The sequence below is a fragment of the Lepus europaeus genome, chromosome 21 (assembly GCF_033115175.1).
Source record: "Lepus europaeus isolate LE1 chromosome 21, mLepTim1.pri, whole genome shotgun sequence".
NCBI lineage: Eukaryota > Metazoa > Chordata > Mammalia > Lagomorpha > Leporidae > Lepus > Lepus europaeus.
This window is the reverse complement of record NC_084847.1, coordinates 55354661-55379986: the sequence shown is the minus strand read 5'-3', so window position 1 is coordinate 55379986 and position 25326 is coordinate 55354661. Positions and strand designations below refer to the sequence as shown.

At 52.5% G+C, this 25326-nt stretch overlaps 1 protein-coding gene across 1 annotated transcript in view; it reads right to left on the bottom strand.

The window, feature by feature from the left end:
• Positions 1-25326, bottom strand: part of BAIAP2L1 (BAR/IMD domain containing adaptor protein 2 like 1) — an 80818-nt gene that overhangs the window by 12974 nt on the left and 42518 nt on the right. Inside the window, exons 4-8 of the mRNA XM_062180657.1 lie at positions 7000-7061; positions 6814-6885; positions 4978-5115; positions 4294-4446; positions 1984-2151 (exon numbers count right to left, since the gene is read on the bottom strand). Coding sequence (XP_062036641.1) covers positions 1984-2151; positions 4294-4446; positions 4978-5115; positions 6814-6885; positions 7000-7061 — 593 coding nt within the window. The remainder of the gene's footprint in view (positions 1-1983; positions 2152-4293; positions 4447-4977; positions 5116-6813; positions 6886-6999; positions 7062-25326) is intronic.

Genomic DNA, 25326 nt, shown 5'->3' with positions numbered 1-25326 from the left:
GAAGTGTTTCTAGAACTTTCTCTTTATCCCTAACATTCTGTAACTCAAACCCAATCTATCAAGCAACCAGTCTTTTCTGTGCGTCCAGAATCCCTCTGGCCGCTGTGTTAGGCCAAGCAGAAGGCCCTGCAGTGACCTCTGCAGGGGAGAGGGGTGACAAACAGGCAGACTGGGGAGCTGTTTTGGAGGTGGAAGTAAAGGGATAAAGCGTACACCTTGCATCATCTATAGATGACTTACAATACCTGACACAATGGAAATACCACAAAATAGTGAAAAACGACAAGGAACACATCTGTACAGATGCACTGTTGTCCTCAGTATTTCTGACCCCTGCTGGCCGGCTGTGCAGGCGGGAAGGCCCTGGGCAGGGAGGCCCTGGCACGCTGAGTCTTTGTTGCCTGTGCTCATGACCACAGACCCACAGCGACATGGCAGAGGGAAGACACACTTCCAGGAGTGTGCCCTGCCTCTGCGGTCCACGCACGCTGCTTGTCCAACAGACAGGAGTCCCTGGGGCCTGCTGCTTTGCAGGGTGGGACAGAGGGAGGAGACTGATCAGCTCCCCAACTGACGACACACACAGATGCCCCTGGTTCTCTCCCCCTTACAGCAGCACCGAGCGCACTGCTCTGGGGAGCGGCTCCAGCTCTGCAGGGGTCTTGTCCTGCACTGGGGTGGGGCTGAGACTTCCTTCCACGTGGATTCTCAGGGGCTTTAAGTAGACAGGTAGTGGGTCCACGGGAGTTGGTGAAGAGCAGAAGTCCAGATTCAAGAGCAGCAAACGACAACGCCGGAATCCTCTGGTGACCAGCTTCACTGGAGCACCTTACACGGTGACCAATGCTGGCTGATTATTATTTTTATTTTTTATTTTTGACAGGCAGAGTGGACAGTGAGAGAGAGAGAGACAGAGAGAAAGGTCTTCCTTTTTGCCGTTGGTTCACCCTCCAACGGCCACTGCAGCCGGCGCACCGCGCTGATCCGAAGCCAGGAGCCAGTGCTTCTCCTGGTCTCCCATGCGGGTGCAGGACCCAAGCACTTGGGCCATCCTCCACTGCCTTCCCGGGCCACAGCAGAGAGCTGGCCTGGAAGAGGGGCAACCGGGATAGAATCCGGCGCCCCAACTGGGACTAGAACCCAGTGTGCCGGCGCCGCAAGGCGGAGGATTAGCCTGTTGAGCCACGGCGCCGGCCAGATTATTATTATTTTTAAGGTAGCTCTTGCTCTCTTTTTTCCCCAGAAAAGCTTGCTCATTTATTTATTTATTTATTTTTGGTAAAGAGAGACATAACAGAGCGAGAGAAAGAGAGTGAGCAAGTGAGCAAAAGATGCTTCTACACACTGGTTCACACACCTAATGCTTACGACAGCCAGGGCTGGGCTGAAGCAGGGAGCCAGGTCTCCCACGTGGTGGGACAAACTTGAGCCATCACTACAGCTTCGCAGGTCCGCAGTAGCAGGAAGCTGGAGTCAGGAGCTAGGGATGGGAATCACACCCAGGTACTGTGACGTGGGGCGTGGGCGACATAAGCAGCCCATTAACCACTAGGCCAGAAGTCTGTCTCACGTCAGACTTTTTCTCATCTATTCTGCTTATATAACTTATAAAGCCAGAATCCCTAAAAACATCAACAAGAAAATTTCCAAAGCAAGACAGAAACCAGAACATGAAACACCTGGAGAGCAAACTCCCAGTCTGCACAGAAGGGGCTGAGGTGAGCCTGGAAGGAAGGAAGGAGCGTCCAACAAGGCAGCCAGGCCCGGCGTGGACACAGCCCACAGCACACACACAGAAATCGGAGCGCTAACGGCGTGGACACAGCCCACAGCACACGAGCACACACACACAGGAATCGGAGCGCTAACGGCGTGGACACAGCCCACAGCACACACACAGAAATCGGAGCGCTAACGGCGTGGACACAGCCCACAGCACACGAGCACACACACACAGAAATCGGAGCGCTAACCGGTCCCTACCATGCTGCTCCTCTCCATCATGGGTGACGGCTGAGGCGTCCCGGACACCGGGGTGGAGCCAGGGGTTGTTATTTCTTCTATCATGTTCATGATTTTCTCGGGCACTTTGGTGACATCACCGCAGGTTTCCTGCCACCTGGGCAGCTTGGAATTAAGTAACTCCGCAGACTGCAAATCAGAGAGAAACAAAGCTGAAGACAAAGGCACTCTGCTGGAAAAGCTGACGAACATTTCACATGGTGTCGTCACTGGTAACGCATTCCTGGCTCAGCACCAGGTGCAATTCGGTGAGCAGGTGCAGCACCTAAGAGCCACGTCTTCTGTGCCAAGAAGCACCCAGGCTTCAGCCTCAGAGGGATCCCCAGGCGTCCTCAGTGTGCACACAGGACTTATGACCCAACGGGGACTGTGAGTTATTAAGAACAAGTCCAGACGCTAACGGCAAGGGCTGAGCTGTCTGCATGAATCCCCTCTACTTTCTGGTTGGCCACAGAAATGCCAGTTACCGTATTCTCCCTCCTCCTCTTACTTCTTCTTCTTCTTCTTTTTTTGACAGGCAGAGTGGACAGTGAGAGAGAGAGACAGAGAGAAAGGTCTTCCTTTTGCTGTTGGTTCACCCTCCAATGGCTGCCACGGCCGGCGCACTGTGGCCAGCACACCGTGCTGAACCAAAGGCAGGAGCCAGGTGCTTCTCCTGGTCTCCCATGGGGTGCAGGGCCCAAGCACTTGGGCCATCCTCCACTGCACTCCCGGGCCATAGCAGAGAGCTGGCCTGGAAGAGGGGCAACCGGGATAGAATCTGGCACCCCAACCGGGACTAGAACCCGGTGTGCTGGCACCACAGGCGGAGGATCAGCCTAGTGAGCCGCGGCGCCGGCTCCTCCTACTTCTAAGAGCAGCACCTCCTGAGAGGCACAGGAGCCAGCTCTCTGACCCCGCAGGACTCAGTGCACGGGTTAGGTGAGTGGACCAGGTCCTGTCCAGCACAGAGGGCCCACAGACAGGTGTATCGGGCGGTGCCAAGGGCACTCCTGCAGCACAGCCACCGTGGTGGCTTCAGAGCAGCACAGCAGGGACGCAGACAGGCACAGGTGAGGCCCTGTGGCCCTGGGGGCTGGGCTGCTCTCCCGTGAACGGCTCTGCTTCTGTCACCACTCCTGGGGGTTCCCCTAAGCCTGAGAACCCCTTTCCTAGGGCAATCTGGTTGGAAAAGGGGAGCAGGGGTCCTGGCCTGAAACGACTGTGGGGCAATCTCATGGATCTCAGCCAGCGCCTACTCAGGAGTGGCTAGGACCCCAGCCGCCTCCCTGGAGCACGGGGCAGGGGAATGCCACCGACCACCTGCGTGGGCCTCTTCGCCCGGGATGAAGGAAGACACCAACAGCTTCCTGGCAGCTGGGGCAACTTCCAGTACAGAAGACCTGGTTTCTGTCAGTCTAACACTGGGACCCAAAGTCAAGTCTAAGAAAGGCTCTGGCAGAGCCGGAGCTTTGGTGCCCACGGGCCAGGTGCCCATGACACAGGGTTACCGCCACAGGGAGAGCCGCGTGGCCGTGCCTGCCGCCTGCAGGACGCGGCCGCAGCAGGCTGCCCTCTCTGGGAACCGGGGATTCCAGAGCAGCACTCGTACGGATGCACTGTCAGCAAGAGCGGGCATCTAACAGAGCAATTCTCCCCCTGATCTACAACGGTAGATCATGGGTATGTAGATTCACTCAGTAGCTAAATATTCCCTACGGGTGCAAACACATTCGAGAATAGGTAATGTGTGCACACAGCAAAGGCCAGGGGAAGGCGGCTTGTGCCCACTTTCTCGGGAAGTCTCCCGCGTCAGGGAGCGCCGAGTTAAAGACCTGGTGTCCTGGTGGGGGACAGTGGGGGTCCGTGGCCTGGAGCAGCACGGCCACTGAACACACCCTACCCCTCAGACCCACAAAGGAACGCGGTAAACCTCCCAGGGGAGCAGGCCGGGCACCCTGAGATCACCCAGTCTGATGAGGCATCAGAGAGTCTGCGGGAAGTCGACTCACAGGTGAGAAAAGTGGAAAAAGAAGCCGTTTTCAATGAAGCGTGATTTGATGAGGGATTTTGAAAATGGATGTGCTGCTAAATAAATTAAATGCAACGAGCAGCCCCTGGACCGCTTCATCTGTGTTTCTCTCAGTTTACCTATTCCAGCTGGCCCAACACTGCTTCTCTGGAGTCTCCTCGTCGGCGAAACAGGCCCACGCCGGGAGGCCTCCAGCGAAAGGCGGGCACCCCGAGACGGCACGCGGAGCCCTGCACCCAGGCGACCTGCCCTGCGCCCACCTGCAGGTGGTACCGGTGGATGCGGTCCGCGAAGCTGCAGTGCTTGTCCACCAGGAAGCAGAAGCGCCTCTTCTCTTCCAGCAGGGCTTCCTTGCAGCCGTCTGCGATGAACTTCTGGATCTCACTCTGGCGAGAAGTCACGGTCTCCACGTACTGGCAAAACAAATTGCAGTCACACGGGGGTGACGGGAGGCGTCAGACGGCAGCAGCTGTCACTCACCTTCTGCTGTCTGCACCCTTGGTCTATTCTGATAATGGAGCAAACACTAGATGCAAGCAAACATTAGGCAGACGTGTCTCCTGAGGGTGTCATTAGATCCCTGACTCACGAGTGCAGATGGACAGAGGGCTCAGAGGCTCTGTCCTCCCGCAGGGCAGTGTGCCCTAGACGCTACCTCGTGCCGGACATCAGTATGCTCTGCTAGGGACCGGGCAGGTTCAAACCCCAGCTCTAAATGCCAATCACATGACTTCACCCAGGCCTCCTTTTCCTGCCTGTACAGTGGGGACAGTGCCCCTTTTCCCTGCCTGCTTCATGGGAAGAGGAGGCCACCAAGTACTTTGGGAAACTAAGTCAGCGTGCTTCCTGTCCACTTCAGCGAGGGCACGTGTGGAAGCTGACCTCAGTGAGCAGGCCTCCCCCTCAACCGCACAAGCGGGCACACACGTCACCGCAAGGCTCACCTCTATTTCCTTGTGCTCGTATTTCAGCGCATTCCGCCCTCCTTGGCTTTTCCTCCTGATCTTCTTCAGCTCGGCCTGCGATTTCTCCAAGGAGTCGAGCTTGCTCCTGTGCTCTGCCTGGTACCTCTTCAGAGTCGCCTGCAGGTTCAACGCCAGGCTTACTTCACCACGGCACTCACCGTGAGCGTGCTCGCCCACGCCGCCTCCCCGACGCCTCCCACGGCCCCCCTGCTCAACATGGACCTGGATGCTTTTGTGAGGGGCCCTGACTAGAAGACAGTAATGTCTTCTCTTTCTCTCTCTTTTTTTTTTTTTTGGGACAGGCAGAGTTAGACAGTGAGAGAAAGGTCTTCCTTTTGCCGTTGGTTCACCCCACAAATGGCTGCTACGGCCAGTGCTGCACCGATCCGAAGCCAGGAGCCAGGTGCTTCTTCCTGGTCTCCCATGGGGTGCAGGGCCCAAGCACTTGGGCCATCCTCCACTGCCTTCCCGGGCCATAGCAGAGAGCTGGCCTGGAAGAGGGGCAACCGGGACAGAATCCGGCGCCTCAACAGGGACTAGAACCTGAGTGCCGGCACCACAGGCAGAGGATTAGCCAAGTGAGCCGCGGCGCCCGCCTATCTCTTCTTTCTTCCAGGGTTTTCTGACACTGCATGGTGAGTGCTGTGGTGAACACATAAACCATATCGGGTCACACACTCCTGGCTGTTCCGTGACTTACTGGGTCAAGAAACAGAACGAACAACGGTAACGGCTTCAGTAGGGGCTGGGGCCCGACAGGCCCAAGGTGCCACCCTAGCTTCATCCCCATCTCAGCAGTTACTCGGTGTTGCTGAAACCTGTGCTTGCCTCTCGTCTATACAGTGAGGATAAGAAGGGTGTCACGTTACAGGGTTTGTGTGGGAAACGACCCGGCACTCAGCCAGTCCCAGCGGCCAAGGCCTCACCGGCGTGTACACCCACCCTGGCCACGGACCTCACGAGGACCATGGAGGGATGACTTCAGGCCCACTGCGCTGCTTACTGCCAGAAGGGGTCTCGGTGAGAGGCAAGGGGACTGTGGATGATAGAAGAGCATTCTAAGCAGAAAGGAAGGTGGAGAGCCTTGGGCACCAGGGTTGGAGGACCAGACAGGAGACCCAGAAAACTGCTCCAATGGGCAGTACCAGAGATGCACATGCAGAAGTCTGCAGACTGGATCAGGGGGCAACAAGGAGCCCCTGGTGGAGACCCCCACCCCATGACTCCTGTCCCAAAGGCTGGCTGTGAAACATGGACCCAGACGTCTGTCCCAGCTGCAGGTCCTCTGAAAACTGATTTTTCTTCAATGCTTTTTCATAAAGATCCCCAGTGTTAGCATAAAGAACTCCACAGGCTGGCACTGTGGTGTGGCGGGCTAAGCCTCTGCCTGCAGTGCCGGAACCTCACCTGGGCGCCGGTTCTAGTCCCGGCTGTTCCTCTTCTGACCCAGCTCTCTGCTATGGCCTGGGGAAGCAGTAGATGGTCCAAGTCCTTGGGCCCCTGCACCCACATGGGAGACCTGGGGGAAGCTCCTGGCTCCTGCCTCTGGTTGGTTCAGCTCTAGCCATTGCGGCCATGTGGGGAGTGAGCCAGCAATGGAAGACCTTTCTCTGACTCTCCTTCTCCCTGTAACTCTGCCTCTCAAATAAATAAAAATTAAAAAAAAATTTTTTTAAAAACAAGCCCACTCAGCCCTTGGGGCATCCACGGGGACACCAACGCCAAGCTCTGCCCGCAGAGCCGACAGAGCCGAGGGGAAAGTTCCCAGGCGCCGTCGGGCACCAGGAGAGGGGTGGCAGCAAACCGTGTACTCACGTTCATGTATTTCACGTCGAGTTCTATCTTCTTCTCCAACTCATGGATGATCTCCTTATGGAATTTTTTGAACTGTTAGCCAAAGGAATAAACAATTCACACCAGATTAGGGGCTTTAAGCAAAATAAGTTAAAAAACAACCAACCAACCAAGCAGATATTTTGTGAATGTAAAGAGTTCACGTACATTTTCATCGAGACTCTCATTGAGTTTCTTGTGGGTGTTCGAAATCTCTATGAGAACATGGCCTGTGAACAAAATCAGGTGTATTAGGGACTTTGTCAAGATACTACAGGAAGTAAAGGAGGGGAGGGGTCACCTCAGGGACCTCAGGCCCAGATGGACAGGTTCCAGAGAAACAGCAGAGGTCAAGTCCACCCACAGCATCATCCAACAAAACAACGCGGCTCTCTCCTCTAATCCACACTGCTCATTCTACATCTACCTGTTCCCTACGCTGAACCTCATATAAGTGACTGAATCGTGAAATTTTCTTATAAATGATTACCTCGGCCATCACAGTAATTAACTATGGAAACAAATTATTTATTTTTACTTAATCCCTGGGGCACACTGATTAATTGTGAGGTGTTAAGATAAAGCAGCTATTTTCTTCCTTATTTTATTTCACAGACCATTCTGGAAAACAGGAAGGCCAGGGGAAACTGCAGCAGACACAGGGCTCTCCTGGGATGACAACAGCTCTAGACTCAGTGACAGGAGGGAATGTTCCAGGACAAGGGAGCTTCTCCCTGTGGACAGCCACAAAGCAAGCGCTGGCTTTGGAGCACACCCCACCAACTTGTCTACGGGACCACCGGGGAGAACCACAGGAATCCACGGAGGCAGCACCACCCAACAGACCGGACCTCAACCAGGTGCACGAGGGGCGGGCTGAGCTGGCGGGTCAGATGCCAGATAAGGAGCTCCTGAGGGGGACCGAGAGGCTGCCGTAGACAAGGAAGAATTAAATTAAGGCGGTGGTGCAATAGGATGAGAACAGACTCTGCCTCTGCTGGTCCCTCCTTACAAGTGACTCCACCACTCATTTCAGGAAGATCCTCAGATATCTGGCTCAGGAATCACCAGCCAGGCTCCTCCCCCATCCCTGTACAAGGAGCACAGTTCCCTCCTGAACAGGCCCGTGTGGGGGCCCACGAGGCCTCTCACACTCCGTGCGTCCACGGGGGAGCTCGCAGTGAGCGAGTCCCACTAGTCTTGGCTGCCAGCCTGCTAGCCCACAGGGGTCAATCTCACCCATGTCCCACCCAACCAGGACGGGGACTCTCTGCATACGTGACCACTTGCTGCTCTCCCTCTAGCCACGGGAGGCAGGCCTTTCTCAGCGGGAGGGAAGGCAGGAGACGTGAATGCAGTAGCCCCCATGATCCCCCTCACTACGGGCAGGAAACGGCTGTCCCCGCCACCCCCCACTGCTGCTCACCACATGCGATCCCAGCAGGCCCCTTCTCCCCACCTCCATCACCTGCTTCCAGCCTTGACCTCCAGATCCCCAGAGAGTTCTCTTCTGGGCCACCTTCCTTACAGGCACCAGCGACCTCCCCAGAACGTCAATGCCACCCGCGATTCCCCAGCTTGCCCCAGGATGCCTCAGGTGAACTGGCTCCCGAGGTCCCCGCGCAGGGTTCCTGCTGTAGGTGACAGGTGAGCTCCAGCACAACTTGAGGGCAGAAACATCCTGGAGCTCGTTTCCACCCAAGTTCCCCCGACCCTGACCGACGCGGCAGCTCCATCCTCCACGTGAAAAAACCAACTGTGGCTCCTCAAGAGGCGGCTCCACCGGCCGAGAGCACACCACGCTGACGTGCCGTTTACATCCCCTGGTCACTTCAGACGCTGCAAAGTCTCCGTGACCTCCATGTCTGTTTTAAACCCCAAACAATTCCCTGCTGGAGACGAAAAACTAATTAAGACTCACTTCTAATATTGGAAAATCAAGTGTTCTGTTCCCGGCAAGCCAGATCTGCTGGGGGGAAAAAAAAGCCTAACAACAAGTTCCTGAAGTCATGCGGGGTGCTCCAAGCTGGAAGCCAGGCACTCACATTTTCTCACAGCGAGCTCTTTCATGGCCTTGCTCTGCCAAGCCCAGCTCACGGGGCCTCCGACAAGCGTGCTGCCAACAGCAGGGTGCCCGTGCGGAGGCTCCCATGGACACGGACACCGCTAACCCTGGTGCTCTGCGTGGAGCATCAGGTGGCTCAGGAGGGAAGGAACCCCTGAGCTGGTGAGCCTGGTCACGTGCTGGCCTCTCAGCAGCCGCCTCTCAACTCCCGGTCATAAAGGGACTGAAGCCCACGCTGGCTGCTCCGCGAGTTCTTGAAGCAGAAGGCGGAAACAGCCCCTGCGCAGGCCATGGAGGTTTAATCTGGAACTGAGCCAGGGTTTGCTTACGCTTGAAATGCTGTCACGGGTTTGTTTGCTCTTAGTCCTGTTACCCAAGTTTTTCATAAATCACATCTGAGAATTAAAAAAAATACCCTGAAAAATTCAAGGGTGGGGTCAGGAAAGCGTAGCCCAGTTCACATGGGGCGGAACCTCGGGCGAGCCTGGCAGGCGCCCGCACCACCGTGTGCATGGCACCGACCATTTCTCCTTCATCCCAAGTCAGTATTTTGGGAAGAAATTCACAGGAGCGGGGCTGGCGCTGTGGCGCAGCGGGCTAAAGCCATGGCCTGAAGCACCGGCATCCCATATGGGCTGGTTCTAGTCCCGGCTGCTCCTCTTCTGATCCAGCTCTCTGCTATGGCCTGGGGAAGCAGTAGAAGTTGGGCTCCTGCACCGCATAGGAGATCCGGAGGAAGCTCCTGGCTCCTGGTTTCAGATCGGCTCAGCTCTGGCTGTTGTGGCCATCCGGGGAGTGAACCAGCGGATGGAAGACCTCTCTCTGTCTCTACCTCTCTCCGTAACTCTTTCAAATAAATGAAATAAACCTTAGAAAAAAGAAAAAAGAAAGAAAGAAACTCCCAGGAGCGACAGCAGTGTGACTCAGTCTGAAGGAGTCATTCTAAAGACTGTGCACCCCAAACCCACTCTCCACATGTTCACAGTCGTGAGCACAGCCAGACTCAGAGGCAAGGCCTGCCATCAGTGTCCACCAGGACTCACACACATGATGGCTACCACACTATGGCTCTAACTTCAGGAACTCTGAACAAATATGCCCCACATTTTGGACAATACTGTATAGCCAATAAACACCATGGGGGGCTGGTGCCGTGGCTCACTTGGCTAATCCTCCGTCTGCAGCGCCGACATCCCATACGGGCCCCAGGTTTTAGTCCTGGTTGCTCCTCTTCCTGTCCAGCTCTCTGCTGTGGCCCGGGAAGGCAGTGGAGGATGGCCCAAGTCTTTGGGCCCTGCACCCCATGGGAGACCAGGAGAAGCACCTGGCTCCTGCCATCGGATCAGCGCAGTGCGCCGGCCGCAGCGGCCATTGGAGGGTGAACCAACGGCAAAGGAAGACCTTTCTCTCTGTCTCTCACTGTCCACTCTGCCTGCCAAAAAAAAAAAAAAAAATCCAATACTCATTCAAGTTAAAATTCCTAGGTAACTACAACGGATGGGAACACACCCTCAACTTTTTATCTGTAGATAAAAGAACATCTACAAAAACCCTATAGGTAATGCCACGCACAATGGTGAAAAACTGGAAGGAAACCTCCTCTCCATTTAGATTGGGAGTGAGGCATGATGTCCCTTTTCACAAATCCTTCTCAGTACCAAACCGGAAGCCCTACAGAGGCAGGATGACGAATGCAGGAAATAAAGATTGAGAAAGAACGAAGACTGTTCTTCAGATGGTTGTCTACATAGAAAATCCCAAATAAATTGACAAAAACAAATTCTAGAATGAATATGAGGGTGCTTCAAAAAAAAAAATGGAATTAATAGGCAAATTTGTTTTGGTGCAAAGAACTTAAGAATTGATCAGTCAAGTGGTAGCAACATCACAAGATTCATACTTAACATAAAAAAGCCAACTGCTTTCCTATGTATCAGCAACAAGCAATTAAAATTTGAAATTAAAAATATTATTTGTATTAAAAAGAAAATGAGATACTTAGGAACAAATTGATCAAGATCTATATGAGAAAAGTGCCACAATTCTGAATGAAACCAAGGAAGATCTAAATACACAGACAGTATCCCATCTTCATGGACAGGGAGACTTGATGCTGCGAAGATGGTCACTCAACTTGTCTACAGATTCAATGCAATAGTGATCACAATCCCAGCTGGTCATTTTGTGTATATACAAAGTGCTTCCGAAGTTTATTCTGAACTCAAAAGATCCCAAGTAGCAACACAATACTGAAGAGCAGTCAGAGAACTGATCAGGACTTAGAGTGATGCTGTGCCGTTGCAGAAAAGACAATCAGTGGAACTGAATAGAGAGCTCAGAGACAGACCTGCTCAACGGAGCTGTGACGGTAAACCCGACTGAGCTATAGCATCCTCTGACAGCCAGCATAACACTGTTTCTGGGTGTACCTCTGAGGACGTTTTCAGTGGAATCAGTAGACTGAGGGAAAAATGAGTGGGCACCACCCCGGCAGCTGAGAGTTCACCTGAATAGAGTTCCCTCTCTTCTCCATCCACTCCTTTCCTGGATTCTTAGGCCTCGGGATGGAATTGTGCCATCGGCTTTCCTGATTTTCCTGTGGGCCTCCATAAGCATGTGAGTCAATTCCCACATAAATCCCATCTTATTATCCTATTGATTCCCTCTGGAGAATCCTCACTGCTGCCATCACCAACTGATCTTTTACAAAGAAGCAAGGTAAAACCGCCATCTGCAGTGCCGGCATCCCGTGTGGGCACCAGTTCGAGTCACGGCTGCTCTACTTCTGATCCAGCTCTCTGCTATGGCCTGGGAAAGCAGTAGAAGATGGCCCAAGAGTTGAGCCCCTGCACCCATGTGGGAGACCAAGAAGAGCTCCTAGCTCTTGGCTATAGATCGGCACAGCTCTGGCCATTGTGGCCAACTGGGGAGTGAACCAGCAGATGGAAGACTCTCTCTCTCTGCCTCTCCTTTCTCTGTGTAACTCTGACTTTCAAATAAATAATCTTTTTTTATTTTAAATATTTATTTATTTATTTGAAAGTCAGAGTTACATAGGGAGAGAAGAGGCAGAGAAAATGAGAGCGAGCGAGCGAGAGGGAGAGTGAGAGAGGGAGAAGGAGAGGGGGAGAGAGAGAGAGAGAGAGAGAGAGAGAGGTCTTTCACCCACTGATTCACTCCCCAATTGGCCACAGTGGCTGGAGCTGTGCAGATCCGAAGCCAGGAGCTTCTTCCAGGTCTCCCATTCGGGTGCAGGGACCCAAGCACTTGGGCCATCTTCCGCTGCTTTCCCAGGCCATAACAGAGAGCTGGATCAGAAGTGGAGCAGCAGGGACTTGAACCGGTGCCCATATGGGATGCCGGCACTGCAGGCGGCTTTACCTGCTATGCAATAGCACCAGCCCCAGCTCGCTCTTTTTAAAAAATATTTATTTGAAAAGCAGAGTTACAGAGAGAGAGAGAGAGAGAGAGAGAGATTGATTTTCTATTCACTGGTTCACTCCCCAAATGGCCACCGTGGCCAGGGCTGGGCCAAAGCCAGGAGCCCAGAACTCTATCCAGGTCACTCACATGGGTGCAGGGGCCAAGCGCTTGGGCCATCTTCTGCTGCTTTTCCAGGCACATGAGCAAGGTACTACAAAGGAACTTGAACCAGTGCTCAAATGGATGCAGGCATACAGGTGGCAGCTTAACCTGCTATGCCACAATGCTGGCCCTAAGAGTAGCGCTTTCAAAAATTGGTGTCAAACACCTGGACATCAACTTGCTAAAAACAAACAAACAAAACAAACAAAAAAAAAAACAGGCAATTCTAGATATTGACCTAATAACTTTCATAAAAATTCATTTTTGTTTTTATTTGACAGGTAGAGTCATAGATAGTGAGAGAGAGAGAGATAGAGAGGTCTTCCTTCCGTTGGTTCACTCCCCAAATGGCTGCTAAGGCCAGTGCTGCGCCGATCCGAAGCCAGGAGCCAGGTGCTTCTCCTGGTCTCCCATGCGGGTGCAGGGCCCAAGGACTTGGGCCATCCTCCACTGCCTTCCCGGGCCACAGCAGAGAGCTGGACAGGAAGAGGAGCATCTGGGACTAGAACCCGGCGCCCATATGGGATGCCGGCGCCGCAGGCAGAGGATTAACCAAGTGAGCCACAGCGCCGGCCCCCATAAAAATTCTAAGATGAAAAACTTCCAAAAGATAACACTAAGAAAATCTATGTGACCTTGGGTGTGGCAACGAATTTATAAACACCACCAAAAAGCATTATTCATAAAACAAAAAAACTTATGATAAAGGACTTGTATCCCAAATAAACTTGAAAACCCCATGAAAATATAGGACAGGAAACGGGCAGTTAGCTCAGCGGTTAAGACACCTGTGTCCCACACCGGCGTGACTGGGCTCAACTTCTCACTGCAGTTCCTAACTCCAGCTTCCTGCCCACGCAGATTCTGGGAGGCAGTGGCGATGGCTCAAATAACTGCGCTTCTGCTACCCACGCAGGAGACTGGGGTTACACTCCTGGCTCTTGGTTCCAGCACAGCCACTGCAGACATCTGGGGAGCGAACCAGTGTATGGGAGCTCTGTCTCTCAAATAAATGAAATTTTAAAATATTTAAAAATTTTAAAAGATCTGGATACCTCGCTAAAAAACACATACAAACAGGTGATGGGTAAGCACACATAAAGATGCTCCACACTGCATGCCGCTCAAGAACTCCAAATTAAGACAACGAGACCCCAACTATCAGAATGTCCAAAAGAAAGAAGCAAAAATAAAAACGGACACTGCTCCATGCTGGAGAGGACGTGGAACAACAGGAACATTCATTCTGTGCTGGTGGGAATGGACTATGGTGCTTTGGCAGTTCGTGACAAAGGTAAACAGTCTCACCACACAATCCAGCCACCGCACTCCTAGGGAGTGAACCAGTAGATGGAAGACCTCCCTCTCTCCCTGTAAGACCTCCCTCTCTCCCTATAACTCTGCCTTTCAAATAAATAAACCAATCTTTAAAAAGAAAAAAAAAAGAGTCATAGAACCTTAATGTAAATGTCAATACTGGTTCATCATTTGTGACAATGCAAGATGTTAAGGACAGGGGACAGCTGAGGGGGAGAAGGCGTCCATGGGCATCCTGTGTAAGATCTGCTTATTTTCCTGCAAACAGAGAACCGCCCTAAAAGTAAAAACAAATCAGAACCCTCACAGCAAGCAGTAGGGACCGGGAACCAGAGCCCTGAGCAGGAGAGCCTGGTCCTCGGTCGCCTGCTGTGCTCCAGGGTTGCTTCACACGGCCTAGGCTTCAGAAGTCTGTAAACACCTGGCGAACGTCGGGCTGCCTCTAATGAAAAGGAGCAGGAAGTACAGCCACGGCAGGAAAAGGAGGCCAGCGCAGCCCCACAGAGTCATAAACCGGCACCTGCAGAACTTGTCCTACTGCTGTACACACAGAAATTCCTTCAGGAAAGTGCCTTCTGTTCTCCCTGGATCCCCAGCCCTCGCTGCAGAGGTTTGCAGGTCTCCCTGGTGGCCTACAGGGCAAGAGCACTGGTGCCCACCTGCATGACCATGGCCACTGCAGGCTGCGTCCACTCAGGCGGCCCCACGCCCACACGGAGCTCTGCCTCCTTGAGAAAGTCCCAGCAGCTTCTGTTCCCTGTCACCAAACTTAGCAGCTCGGAGGTCCAGTCTCAGAGGTTCTGAGGCACAAACAAGATATAATATCAAGAATAAATCAATAACAAGGGGCACACTCTGCTCACAAAATTTTCACTTTCATCTTCCTGTGGCAAGAAGCTACAATACCTGACTTTGGGTTGCCAGGTATGAGGACCAAGGGCCCTAACGAGTGTGTCCTGTAGTCACCGGGGCCCAGACACCCAGGTCAGGCTCCTCCCAGCTCCCAGGCCTCTGGTCAGAGATGGGGAAGAAAGGAAGTGATGATGGAGGAGGGAGGAAGTGGGGACAGGCTCCCCATTTTGGAAGTTTGGCAACAAAAGAAAAGTGAAATAAGATAATCTAGACAGAGGGACAGTACGTTTTGTTTTTTTAAAGAAGATGACATAACATTTGAGGGAACAATAAATGGAAACCAACAAATCCCATATGACTAGACACTGAACCAGTATTAAGCTCATGTGTAAGGAAATCTTTAAAAAACAAAGTGTTACTATCCTTTTTTTTTTTTTTTTTTGACAGGCAGAGTGGACAGTGAGAGAGAGAGACAGAGAGAAAGGTCTTCCTTTTGCCGTTGGTTCACCCTCCAATGGCCGCCGCAGTAGGCGCGCTGCGGCCGGCGCACCGCGCTGTTCCGATGGCAGGAGCCAGGTGCTTCTCCTGGTCTCCCATGGGGTGCAGGGCCCAAGCCCTTGGGCCATCCTCCACTGCACTCCCTGGCCACAGCAGAGAGCTGGCCTGGAAGAGGGGCAACCGGGACAGGATCGGTGCCCGACCGGGACTAGAACCCGGTGTGCCGGCGCCGCGAGGCGGAGGATTAGCCTAGTGAGCTGCGGCGCCGGCGCTATCCTTTCAATAGGACCTAAATTTCACTGGGCAATACCATTAGAAAACATTCTAGATATTTAAAATCAAGTTTTTTTTTTTAAAGATTTATTTGAAAAGCAGAGTTAGAGAGAAAGAGGGAGAAAGAGGGGGAGGGAAGGGGGAGGGAGGAAGGAGGGCTCTTCCATCCATTGATTGACTCCTCAAATGACTGCAATGGTTGGTGCAGAGCCAGGAGCTTTCTCCAGGTCTCCCACATGAGTACAAGGGCCCAAGCACTTGGGCCATCTTATGCTGCTTTCCCAGGCATATTAGCAGGGAGCTAGATCAGAAGCAGAGCAGCCAGGACTCGAACCGGCGCCCTTATGGGATGGCAGTGTCCTGTGCTACAGCACCAGCCCCTAAAATCGAGACTTCTGAGTGAGGCAGTCCAGATGGAAGCCCACCTTGCCAGATAGTGAGACTTGTAATTCCCTGAAGTGTGCCTGCAGACAGCGTCTCCGAGAAGCACCTGCAAGGACTCATTATTAGGAGCTGAGATTTGTCACCAGGATTGGTAAATCGATTCAGGAAGCAAATTAAATGTTTATTTCCCACTTGACTTTTGATTTGCAATTAAACTAATTAATCTACCTGCTAAACTGTCAAGTTAAACAAACCACAGGCTTTGCAATGAAGAAAAAATATTTCCCAAGTTGCATATTAATGTACTATTCTTCACTTTCCCCAGGACAATACTGATTTATTCAAATGTGTCAATTATATATCATAAAGAAATAACAGCAATTTTTCCTCCATACATGGATTAAAGTGATTGTTTTCTTTATATCTGAATGTAAAATACATTTAGAAGAGTAGGTGTTTTCTACAAGTGAGGTAAATTCACATTAATTATTCATTTTCTTTCCTCATCAAATCAGTAGACTAAAGGAAAAACACAATCATTTTGATGCTGACAAAAAAATGAGGACAGGTGTATTATAAATAATGAATAAAGCTGGCAACTACTTATTCCCTATCATACAACTGATTAACTGTAGACATTTTCTTTCAAGGCTTAAAAGATGCTACATCTGGGCTGGCGCCGCGGCTCACTAGGCTAATCCTCCACCTGCGGCGCCGGCACACCGGGTTCTAGTCCCGGTTAGGGCTCCAGATTCTGTCCCAGTTGCCCCTCTTCCAGTCCAGCTCTCTGCTGTGGCCCAGGAGTGCAGTGGAGGATGGCCCAAGTCCTTGGGTCCTGCACCTGCATGGGAGACCAGGAGGAAGCACCTGGCTCCTGGCTTCGGATTGGCGCAGCGCGCCGGCCGTAGTGGCCATTTGGGGGGTGAACCAACGGAAGGAAGACCTTTCTCTCTCTCTCTCTCACTGTCTAACTCTGCCTGTTAAAAAACAAAACAAAGAGATGCTGCATCTGAAAACTTAAACATTTCTTTAAAAATATTAAAACAGAAACTTGAAACACAAAGCTAAGCTTTTCAACAGCATGACAGGTGGAGGAGGCACTACAAGACAGCTTCAGTTCAGTATTTCCAAGCGTGATCATCTTAAACGTTTTAAGTGAAGAGTTTTTTTCCACAAAGAACTAAGGTTCTCAGTTCTTAAGTTTTAAAGCAATCACTCCCAGTAAAGAAAGCTTAAAAACAGAGACTGCTCCCTGCCTCCCCCGAGGAGTCACTTATGTCTTTGCTTTAAAACCTCACACCCAGGCCAGTGAGAGGGAGAGACGGAGAGAAAGGTCTTCCATCCTCTGGTTTACTTCCCAAATGGCAACAGTCAGAGCAGGGCCAATCTGAAGCTTCCTCTTGGTCTCCCACGTAAGCACAGGGGCCCAAGCACTCGGGTCATCCTCCACCACTTGCTCAGGCCATAGTGGGTTAAGTGCAGCCTGCAGTGCTGGCATCCCCTGTGGGCACTGGTTCAAGTCCCAGCTGCTCCTCTTCCAATCCAGCTCTCTGCTATGGCCTGGGAAAGCAGTAGAAGATGGCCCAAGTCCTCGGGCCCCTGCACCCACGTGGGAGACCTGGAAGAAGCTTCTGGCTTCAGACTGGCCCAGCTCCGGCCATGGTGGCCATGTGGGAAGTGAACCAGTGGATGGAAAACCAGCCTACCCCCAGCCTCGCTCTAACTCTGCCTTTCAAATAAAAATAAATAAACCTTAAAAAAAAAAAAGAAACACCCTAGGCAGACACTGGTGGGTCTACCAGGATGTGATGCTAGGGTCCATTCTAGTGAATCTAATCTCTGCTCCACCGAGACACCTGAAATGCACACAAGCAGCTGCAAGGCAGTGAGCCAGACTCCTCCCCCTCCTCACACCTTCAGGGGAGCAATACCAGCACACACCGTAGGATCCTCAAAGAGCAGGGTGGTTTGTCTTGCCTTCTCACCAAGCACCATGCCCACTGCCTGCCAGAGAAGGCCTTGTGACAGGAAGTGGAAATGGGAACTTGGAGAGGGAAGATTCCCAAGGTCTCACAAGCACCGCGGAGCTGGGGCTGACCCTTGGCCCGCACGCCTCACTCCTCTGCATCCTCACGCAGGTGCAGGGAGAAACCACACACAGATGGAATTAGATTTGCTCTCTTGGGCGCCCAAGGACAAGGGTGCTGCCCAGCACTGGCCACAACACTTCCAGTACGAGGCTGGGCGGCATCACAGGGGTGTGCACGCACGGTGGAGGGTCTGGCCTGGTGCTCGCAGCCATTTCAGCTCAGGGTACACGGGTCACACAGGTAGTACAACTTCATCGACCAGACTGACTCCCCAAGACACCCAGGAAACCCGTCCCCATGACTTCATCACCGCTCAGGTTCACACAGGCTCCCTGCCCCAGCGTCAGACAGAGCAGTGGATGGCGACCTGTTCAACGCACCTGACTTGAGACAACGCAGATGTGGGCTTCAGGGAGGGCAGGGACATCCGCAGCAACACAACTCAGGCTGGAGATGGGGCCCTCAGGAAAGGACGTGGCTGAAAACAGCTCAGGGCAGAGGCCTCTCCCGCTTCCCTCTCAGCCCCGCACCTGCCAGCTCTGAGCCTCCCCGGCTTCCTCTGTGGGCCCCTCCTAGGACCTGCTGAGAATCCAGTGAGGAAACGAAACAAAGCGTCTGCCATGCTGTGACCCCTCAGGGCTGGAGGTGAAACAGGGCCGCTCTCCCTCCCAGGGCTCTACAAGTCTGCGTCCACACAGGCCCTCCTCCAGGCTCGGATTTCCAGGGGATGACTCGCCATCTCTGGATGGCGTAACAGGCATCCCACACCTTCCCCTAACCGGACAGTCGACACCCCCAGAAAATCCCAGGCCCAGGGCCGGTGCTGTGGCACACTGGGTTAATCCTCCACCTGTGGCTCCAGCATCCCATATGGGTACCGTTTCTGCTCCCAGCTGCTCCTCTTCAAATCCAGCTCTCTGCTATGGCCTGGGAAAGCAGTGGAGGATAACCCGAGTGCTTGGGCCCCTGCACCTATGTGGGAGACCTGGAGGAAGCTCCTGGTTCCTGGCTTCAGATTGGCCCTGCTCCAGCCATTGCAGCCATTTGGGGAGTGAACCAGTGGATGGAAGACCTTTCTCTCTCTCTCTCCCTCTCATTGTCTGTAACTCTACCTCTTAAATAAATAAGTCTTTTTTTTTTTTTTTTTAAAGTCCCAGTCTCTACCTCCAACCCCAGTCCAAGCCATCATCCTGTCAACCAGTCTCCCTGTCGCCACCCTCTATCGTCTGCTCTTCACAGAAGCCAAGGAGAGGGGGCTTCTGAAACCCAAGTCAGACCAAAATCCTCAGCCCCTACCTCCACCTCCGCGTAAGAGGACAAGTCTTTCCCCTCCCACTTTCCTAGCCCTTGACTGCACCTCAAACTGACTGGCTTCCACAGTGGCAGTGACCCAAGCCCATAAAGGTCTCTGGGCCTTGGCACTTAGCTCCCTCCACTGGAATGGTCCCCAGACACCTGCCTGGTGAGGTCGCCCACTCCCTCCAAAATGCCCCTGATCATCCTGCCCAACCAGCGCACTCCATTCCCATCCTCCGTGACTGATTTATCCCCAGAACAATGCCCGTCACAGAACGCCTGTCACTTCAAGGACACACTGAAATTGAAATAGCAAAGAAAAACTGCTGTGACTCCTGGGCACCTAGGTATTTGGTTTTAGGTGCTTTTCAGAATATCAGAGTGACTTCTTCTTTTTCAGATTAAAGAATAACTTTCCCTAACAGATCCTGTTCCCCACCCTCACACCTCCTGGCCAGCAGAGGAGACTGGGAGTGGGGCGGAGTCAGCCAGCAATGCAAACAAATACGTGGAGACGTTAACATTTACAAAGTGCACAAAATAGCATATAGAAATTTAAAATAATAAAGATAAAAACTAAGCTCCATATTTTTTAGACTGATTATTCATAAAGGACACATTTTTTAATACATAAAAAGTATATTCCAATTCTCCTAAAATGAAAAATATAGTCGCAAATTTCCCAGAGGTCTCCTAGGTTATTTTAAAATATCGAGGGGCTGATGTTGTGGCCTAGTGATGCCGGCATCTCACATGGGCGCTGGTTCCTGTCCTGGCTGCTCAGCTCCAGCTAATGGCTTGGGAAGGCAGCTGAAGACGGCCCAAGTGCTTGGGCCCCTGCACCCACACGGAGAGACCCAGATGAAGCTCTTGACTTGTGGCTATTCTGGGAGTGAACCAGCGGATGGAAGCTCGCTCTCTCTCGCTCTCTCTCTCTCTCCCCTGTCTCTCTGCCATCCATGCGGGAGACCCGGATTGAGATCCTGACATTTAGAGAGTGAGCTAGCATATGTGAGCTCACTCTCTGCCTCTGTCACTTAATTTAAAAGTATATATGTGTATATATATATATATAAATAACTTTTCAATATGAAATGGGAACCTGTGCAGGGCTGAGTAGAGAATAAAAGAGGGACCAAAAAAAAAAAAAAAAACCCACACACAAAACACCTTAGTCATACACATTAAGGAGGAAAGACAGACCTGAGTGCACACAAATGCTATTGTTACATAAGCAGAAGCCACCATGGGCCTTGCCTCTGCGACAGGTGCATGAGTCATGAACATCAGCTTCAGGAAACTCGACAGCTACAGGAAGAGACTTCGCTGGGACTCCAGCTCTTAGCTGTAAAGAGCTTGCCCCTTAATTTGCCTCGTTAGTCACTTAGTAATTTTTAACTCTGAACCCATGCTCCTAAAATATTAGTCAGCTTTAATAACTCAAAACGTTTCAGTCCTATAAGGCTTACGTCTATTTGAAATGGGACATACAAACAGCCTGGTCCCACAGTCCTTTCCCTAAACACCAAGACCAGGTGCGCAGAGGCAGCACCTGGCCCCCTCCATCCAGCAGTAAGCGCGGCCCGGGGGGCACCGTCCTCTCTCGGTGACCTCTGTTTTGCAGTACATCTGTGCGGTGTACGTTCTCATGGCCTCCCTTACTGTGTTGCAAGCATCTGGCCGATACGGACGCTGCCCTATGAATGCTGCAAATGGTCACAGCTTCAGGAAGGCCTAGCGAAGTCAGATGGGTAGGACTGAAGCCCAGTACCCTTACGTGATGCCCTCAATCAACAAACTCCCTGAGCACATCCGTAAGTGTGTCTGCTCACATCCTTGTCTCGCCACAAGTTGATCACTGAGCTGAGCGGGGGTGGCACGCTCCTGGCAAGCGCAGCCACTTCCCCTCTGGTGTACCCCCCACCACCACTGCAGGCAGACCTGGGGGGGTGGGGGGGATCACCAGGACCCGCCCCAGCCCAAGAGCCACTCTTGACGCACTATTGCAAGCACAGCTGCTCGTGGCTTCCCTCAACGCTTTACAGAAGGCCTCATTCAAGGCCATCATTTTATAGCGAACCGAATTCCGGCTACCTGTTCCTCCCTCCCTCTGGACTTAGGCAACACCACACAGGAGCGCTCAATCCTCCTCTCACCTGCTCAGTCCCCAATTTGTTTTTAAAAAATTTGTTTATTTGAAAGACTTGAGAGAGAGAGAATGAATCCTCCAACCACTGGTTCACTTCCCCAGTGGCCGCAATGGCTAGGGCTGTGCTAGGCCAAAGCCAAGAACTTCTTCCAGGTCTCCCACATAAGGGCAGGGGCCCAAGCACTTGGGCCATCCTCTGCTGATTTCCCAGGTGCATTAGCAGGGAGCTGGGTTGGAAGCGGAGCAGCCAGGACTCGCCCATATGGAATGCCGGCACTGCAGGCAACGGGCTTTACCCATAACACAACAGCGCCGGCTCTCAATCCCCAATTTTTAAAGACTATGTTCAAGTCTGTTTCCCTCACAGACATCCAACTTCTGAGGGGGTTTTCTTTAAGGAAACAAACACAAAATCATGAACTCAGAATTAAGAACAAGGTGATATTGGAGAGGCCTGAAAGCCGAGTTCTGTGGGTTTGTGGTGAACCCCCTGCTATCCACAGAATCAATGGATCCGAATGGGAATCCCAACTCCACTGCTTACTAGTGGGCTGCAGGAAGTCGTCCGGCCCACGTTTCCATTTTCTTGTCCATAAAATGGAAACTGCACCCTGCATCTCGGAGGACTGCCGTGGAGCCCACTGAATTTCTCATTTTCATTCTTGCTAGCCAAAGAGCTTTACTGCGCCACGCACCCTGACTCAGGGCTATCTACCTCTTTATGGGGTCAGGCCGAGGTTGTGAGCAGCGTGGGAAGCGCCATAAGGCACACAGGGCACGCCCTCTGAGAGGCTTCTCACCAACCTGGATCCTAATGCAGGTTTTCAGATGCTAGGACGCCGCTGGGCAGCTGGAATTTCCTGGAGGGTCACTGCCTCGTCGTCACCATCAGGATGGATTAATTACGGTTCCCATGCTGAGAACTGCTCCCAGACCACACACAGATCTGTTCACCAACAGTGCCCCTCACACACCTGGTGTGTGCAGCCACCGCCACAGCCCAGTTCAAACACACTTCCACCACTGGAAAAGAGCCCTCGTGGCCCTTCAGAGCCGTTCCCTTTCATCCCACACCTCCGAAACCCAGCTTCTTTGGACCCTGAGTGTTTCTCGTACCCAGAGTCATCGGATACTCGGTCTGTTGACCGAACGTCGTGCCCCTAGCCTGTTTCCAGTTTACGTGAGCTGTAGCACGCATCAGCACATGGCTCCAGGTAGGGCTGACTGCAGCTCATCATGTGGACGGGGCACAATGCGTCCCCCACTCACCGGCTGCTTCCACTTGTTGGCTCTCATGAGTAGTGCTGGCGTCAATGGCTGGGCACACACTTCCTCCATCCTTTTTTAAAAAAACGATTTATTTATTTTATTTGAAAAGTCAGAGTCACAGGGAGGGAGGGAGAGGCAACGCCAGAGAGAGAGAGAGAGAGAGACTTCCATCAGCTGGTTCAGTCCCCCAATGGCTGCAGCTGCCCTGTGCCCATATGAGATGCTGGTGCTGCAGGTGGCAACTTTACCTGCTACACCACAGCGCCAGCCCCTACACGTCCCTCCTCGAGTGGGCCATATGCTGACTCTGGTTTTACCTGCAGGCAACCAGCAGCCACTCTGCATTCCCACCAGCAACCTGCAACTGCTCCAGCTGCTCTAGCTCTTTGCCCGCACTTCGATCATCTCTTTGCAATATGGCTGCCCGACTGGGGCAGAGGAGTCGTCTCCGGGTTCTGGTTTGCACTTCCCTGGTGGCTGAGGATGTGGAGCGTCTTGCCGTGAGCTTGTTGGCATCCTTCTTTTACCAATCTCATTAAGGCATCTCCAACAGAATGAGATCTGGAGGAAAGACATTCACTCCCGCGTGGCTGAAGGCTCCAAGCCCTCAGATCCCACCTGCACTAGCGGGGAATCCACTTCAGGCCCCGTGGGAACCACCACCCACCATCACGGCATGGATGAGAGTGTATCTAGGGTGGCTGGGCCAGACCCAGCTCAGGTCCTGATCCTAACCGTGTCTGCCTTTGTTGAGTCCCCTGAGCCGCCCTGCCACAGGGACCATGCCCCACAGCTATTTCCCGTGCATGTGACCAGAGCCACCTGTTCTTGGGCTGCCCTAACCTCCCTCCTCACCACCTGTGTGTTAGAACTGAATGCTTTTGTTGCCGACCTTTCATTTCAGACCTAGCACAGAGCTAGGAACAGAGTCAGAAACGCATATCCACCTGCAGGGGACCTCTGTGAGCAGCTCCTGTGAACAAGGAGGGCAGCGGCCGCCGAGACAGCTGCTCAGTCTGTCCAGTGTGGGGCCAGTTGTCCTGGGTGATGGCTATGGCCGGCGGCCCTGAGAACAAGGAGGCCTACACCCTCCCCTCGAGTTGCCGGGACACATTCTTCGAGGAAAAAAAAATAAGACTAATTTGAGTGACTGTAAAAACTGAGTTTAAACAACATAATTTTCTGTCCACACACTTCAAAACTTGAACGATTCAGGGGCTGGCGCCATGGTGCACTGAGTTAAGCTGCATCCTGCATCAGGGCACCAGCTGGAGCCCCAGATGCTCTCCTCTGACCCAGGGCCCTGCTCATCTGCCTGGGAAAGAGCACAAAATGGTCCAAGTGTCTGAGTTCCTGCCTTCCGTGTGGGAGACTCAGCTAGAGCTCTGCGCTCCTGGCTTCGACCTGGACCAGACCTAGCTGCTTCATCTGAGGCCACCTGGGAAATGAACCAGCAGATCGAAGACCTTTCTGTCTTTTGCTTTCAAAATATATGCATCTTTAGAAAAACACACTTTGAAGATTTAAGAGAATGAGCAAGTATAATAGAGTACAGTCAAAGTGGGCAATGGGGTTTCCAATCTGCACCTGGGTGGTGCCCACCGGGAAACCTGAAAGCACGCAGCGTTCTGCGGACCAGCCCTGATGTGCTGACTCAGCGGTCACGCGTGGAGTCTTCCGCAGTCATGGAACAGCCCGTGGACACACGGTTACTTAAAGTGAGAGAAGGGGCCGGCGCCGTGGCTCAACAGGCTAATCCTCCGCCTTGCGGCGCCGGCACACCGGGTTCTAGTCCCGGTCGGGGCACCGATCCTGTCCCGGTTGCCCCTCTTCCAGGCCAGCTCTCTGCTGTGGCCAGGGAGTGCAGTGGAGGATGGCCCAAGTGTTTGGGCTCTGCACCCCATGGGAGACCAGGATAAGCACCTGGCTCCTGCCATTGGAACAGCGCGGTGCGCCGGCCGCAGCGCGCTACCGCGGCGGCCATTGGAGGGTGAACCAACGGCAAAGGAAGACCTTTCTCTCTGTCTCTCTCTCTCTCTCACTGTCCACTCTACCTGTCAAAAAAAAAAAAAAAGAAAAAAAAAAGAAAAAAAAGAAAAAAAAAAATAAAGTGAGAGAAGGGACGCTTTTCTTACAACAACTCTATGGACAAGGACAAGTTACAACACGGAACACCCGAACACTTCAGGAACTTTCACATATTTATACCATAGGCCTATCTGATGCATAGGTTTCCAGGGTACATGCTTACACAGACTTTATAAGCCGTATATTTATATGCTTAAAGCCTTTCTCTACAATTATTATAGTTAAGGTCTTTCCTGCACTGAAAAGGACAAAGACGTGCTGGAGTGAGCCATGGCCACCAGCAAACTGAACTAAGAGAAGTCACCTGACAGAGCTGACAGCATCCACCACGCGGCCAATTCCAGGAGGCAACTTTTGCCGATGTCACTGTGACGCTGCACAGGAGAGCTGGCACACACGGCCATCAGTGCTCCCAAGTGCAGCTCTGAAGTCTTGACTCGGAAGGAAACGGCAAGACAGACCTTCCCCAGGCCTCAGACTGTACGCTGCTTTGCTACTATTTAACACCATCCCTTATGTGGCTGAGGCATCATGGCCAGGATAATCTGACCGCCACAAAATAAAGTATGTTAGGGAGCTTATCTCGTTGACATACAATAAATTAAATAGTCACATCAGGCCACAGAGCT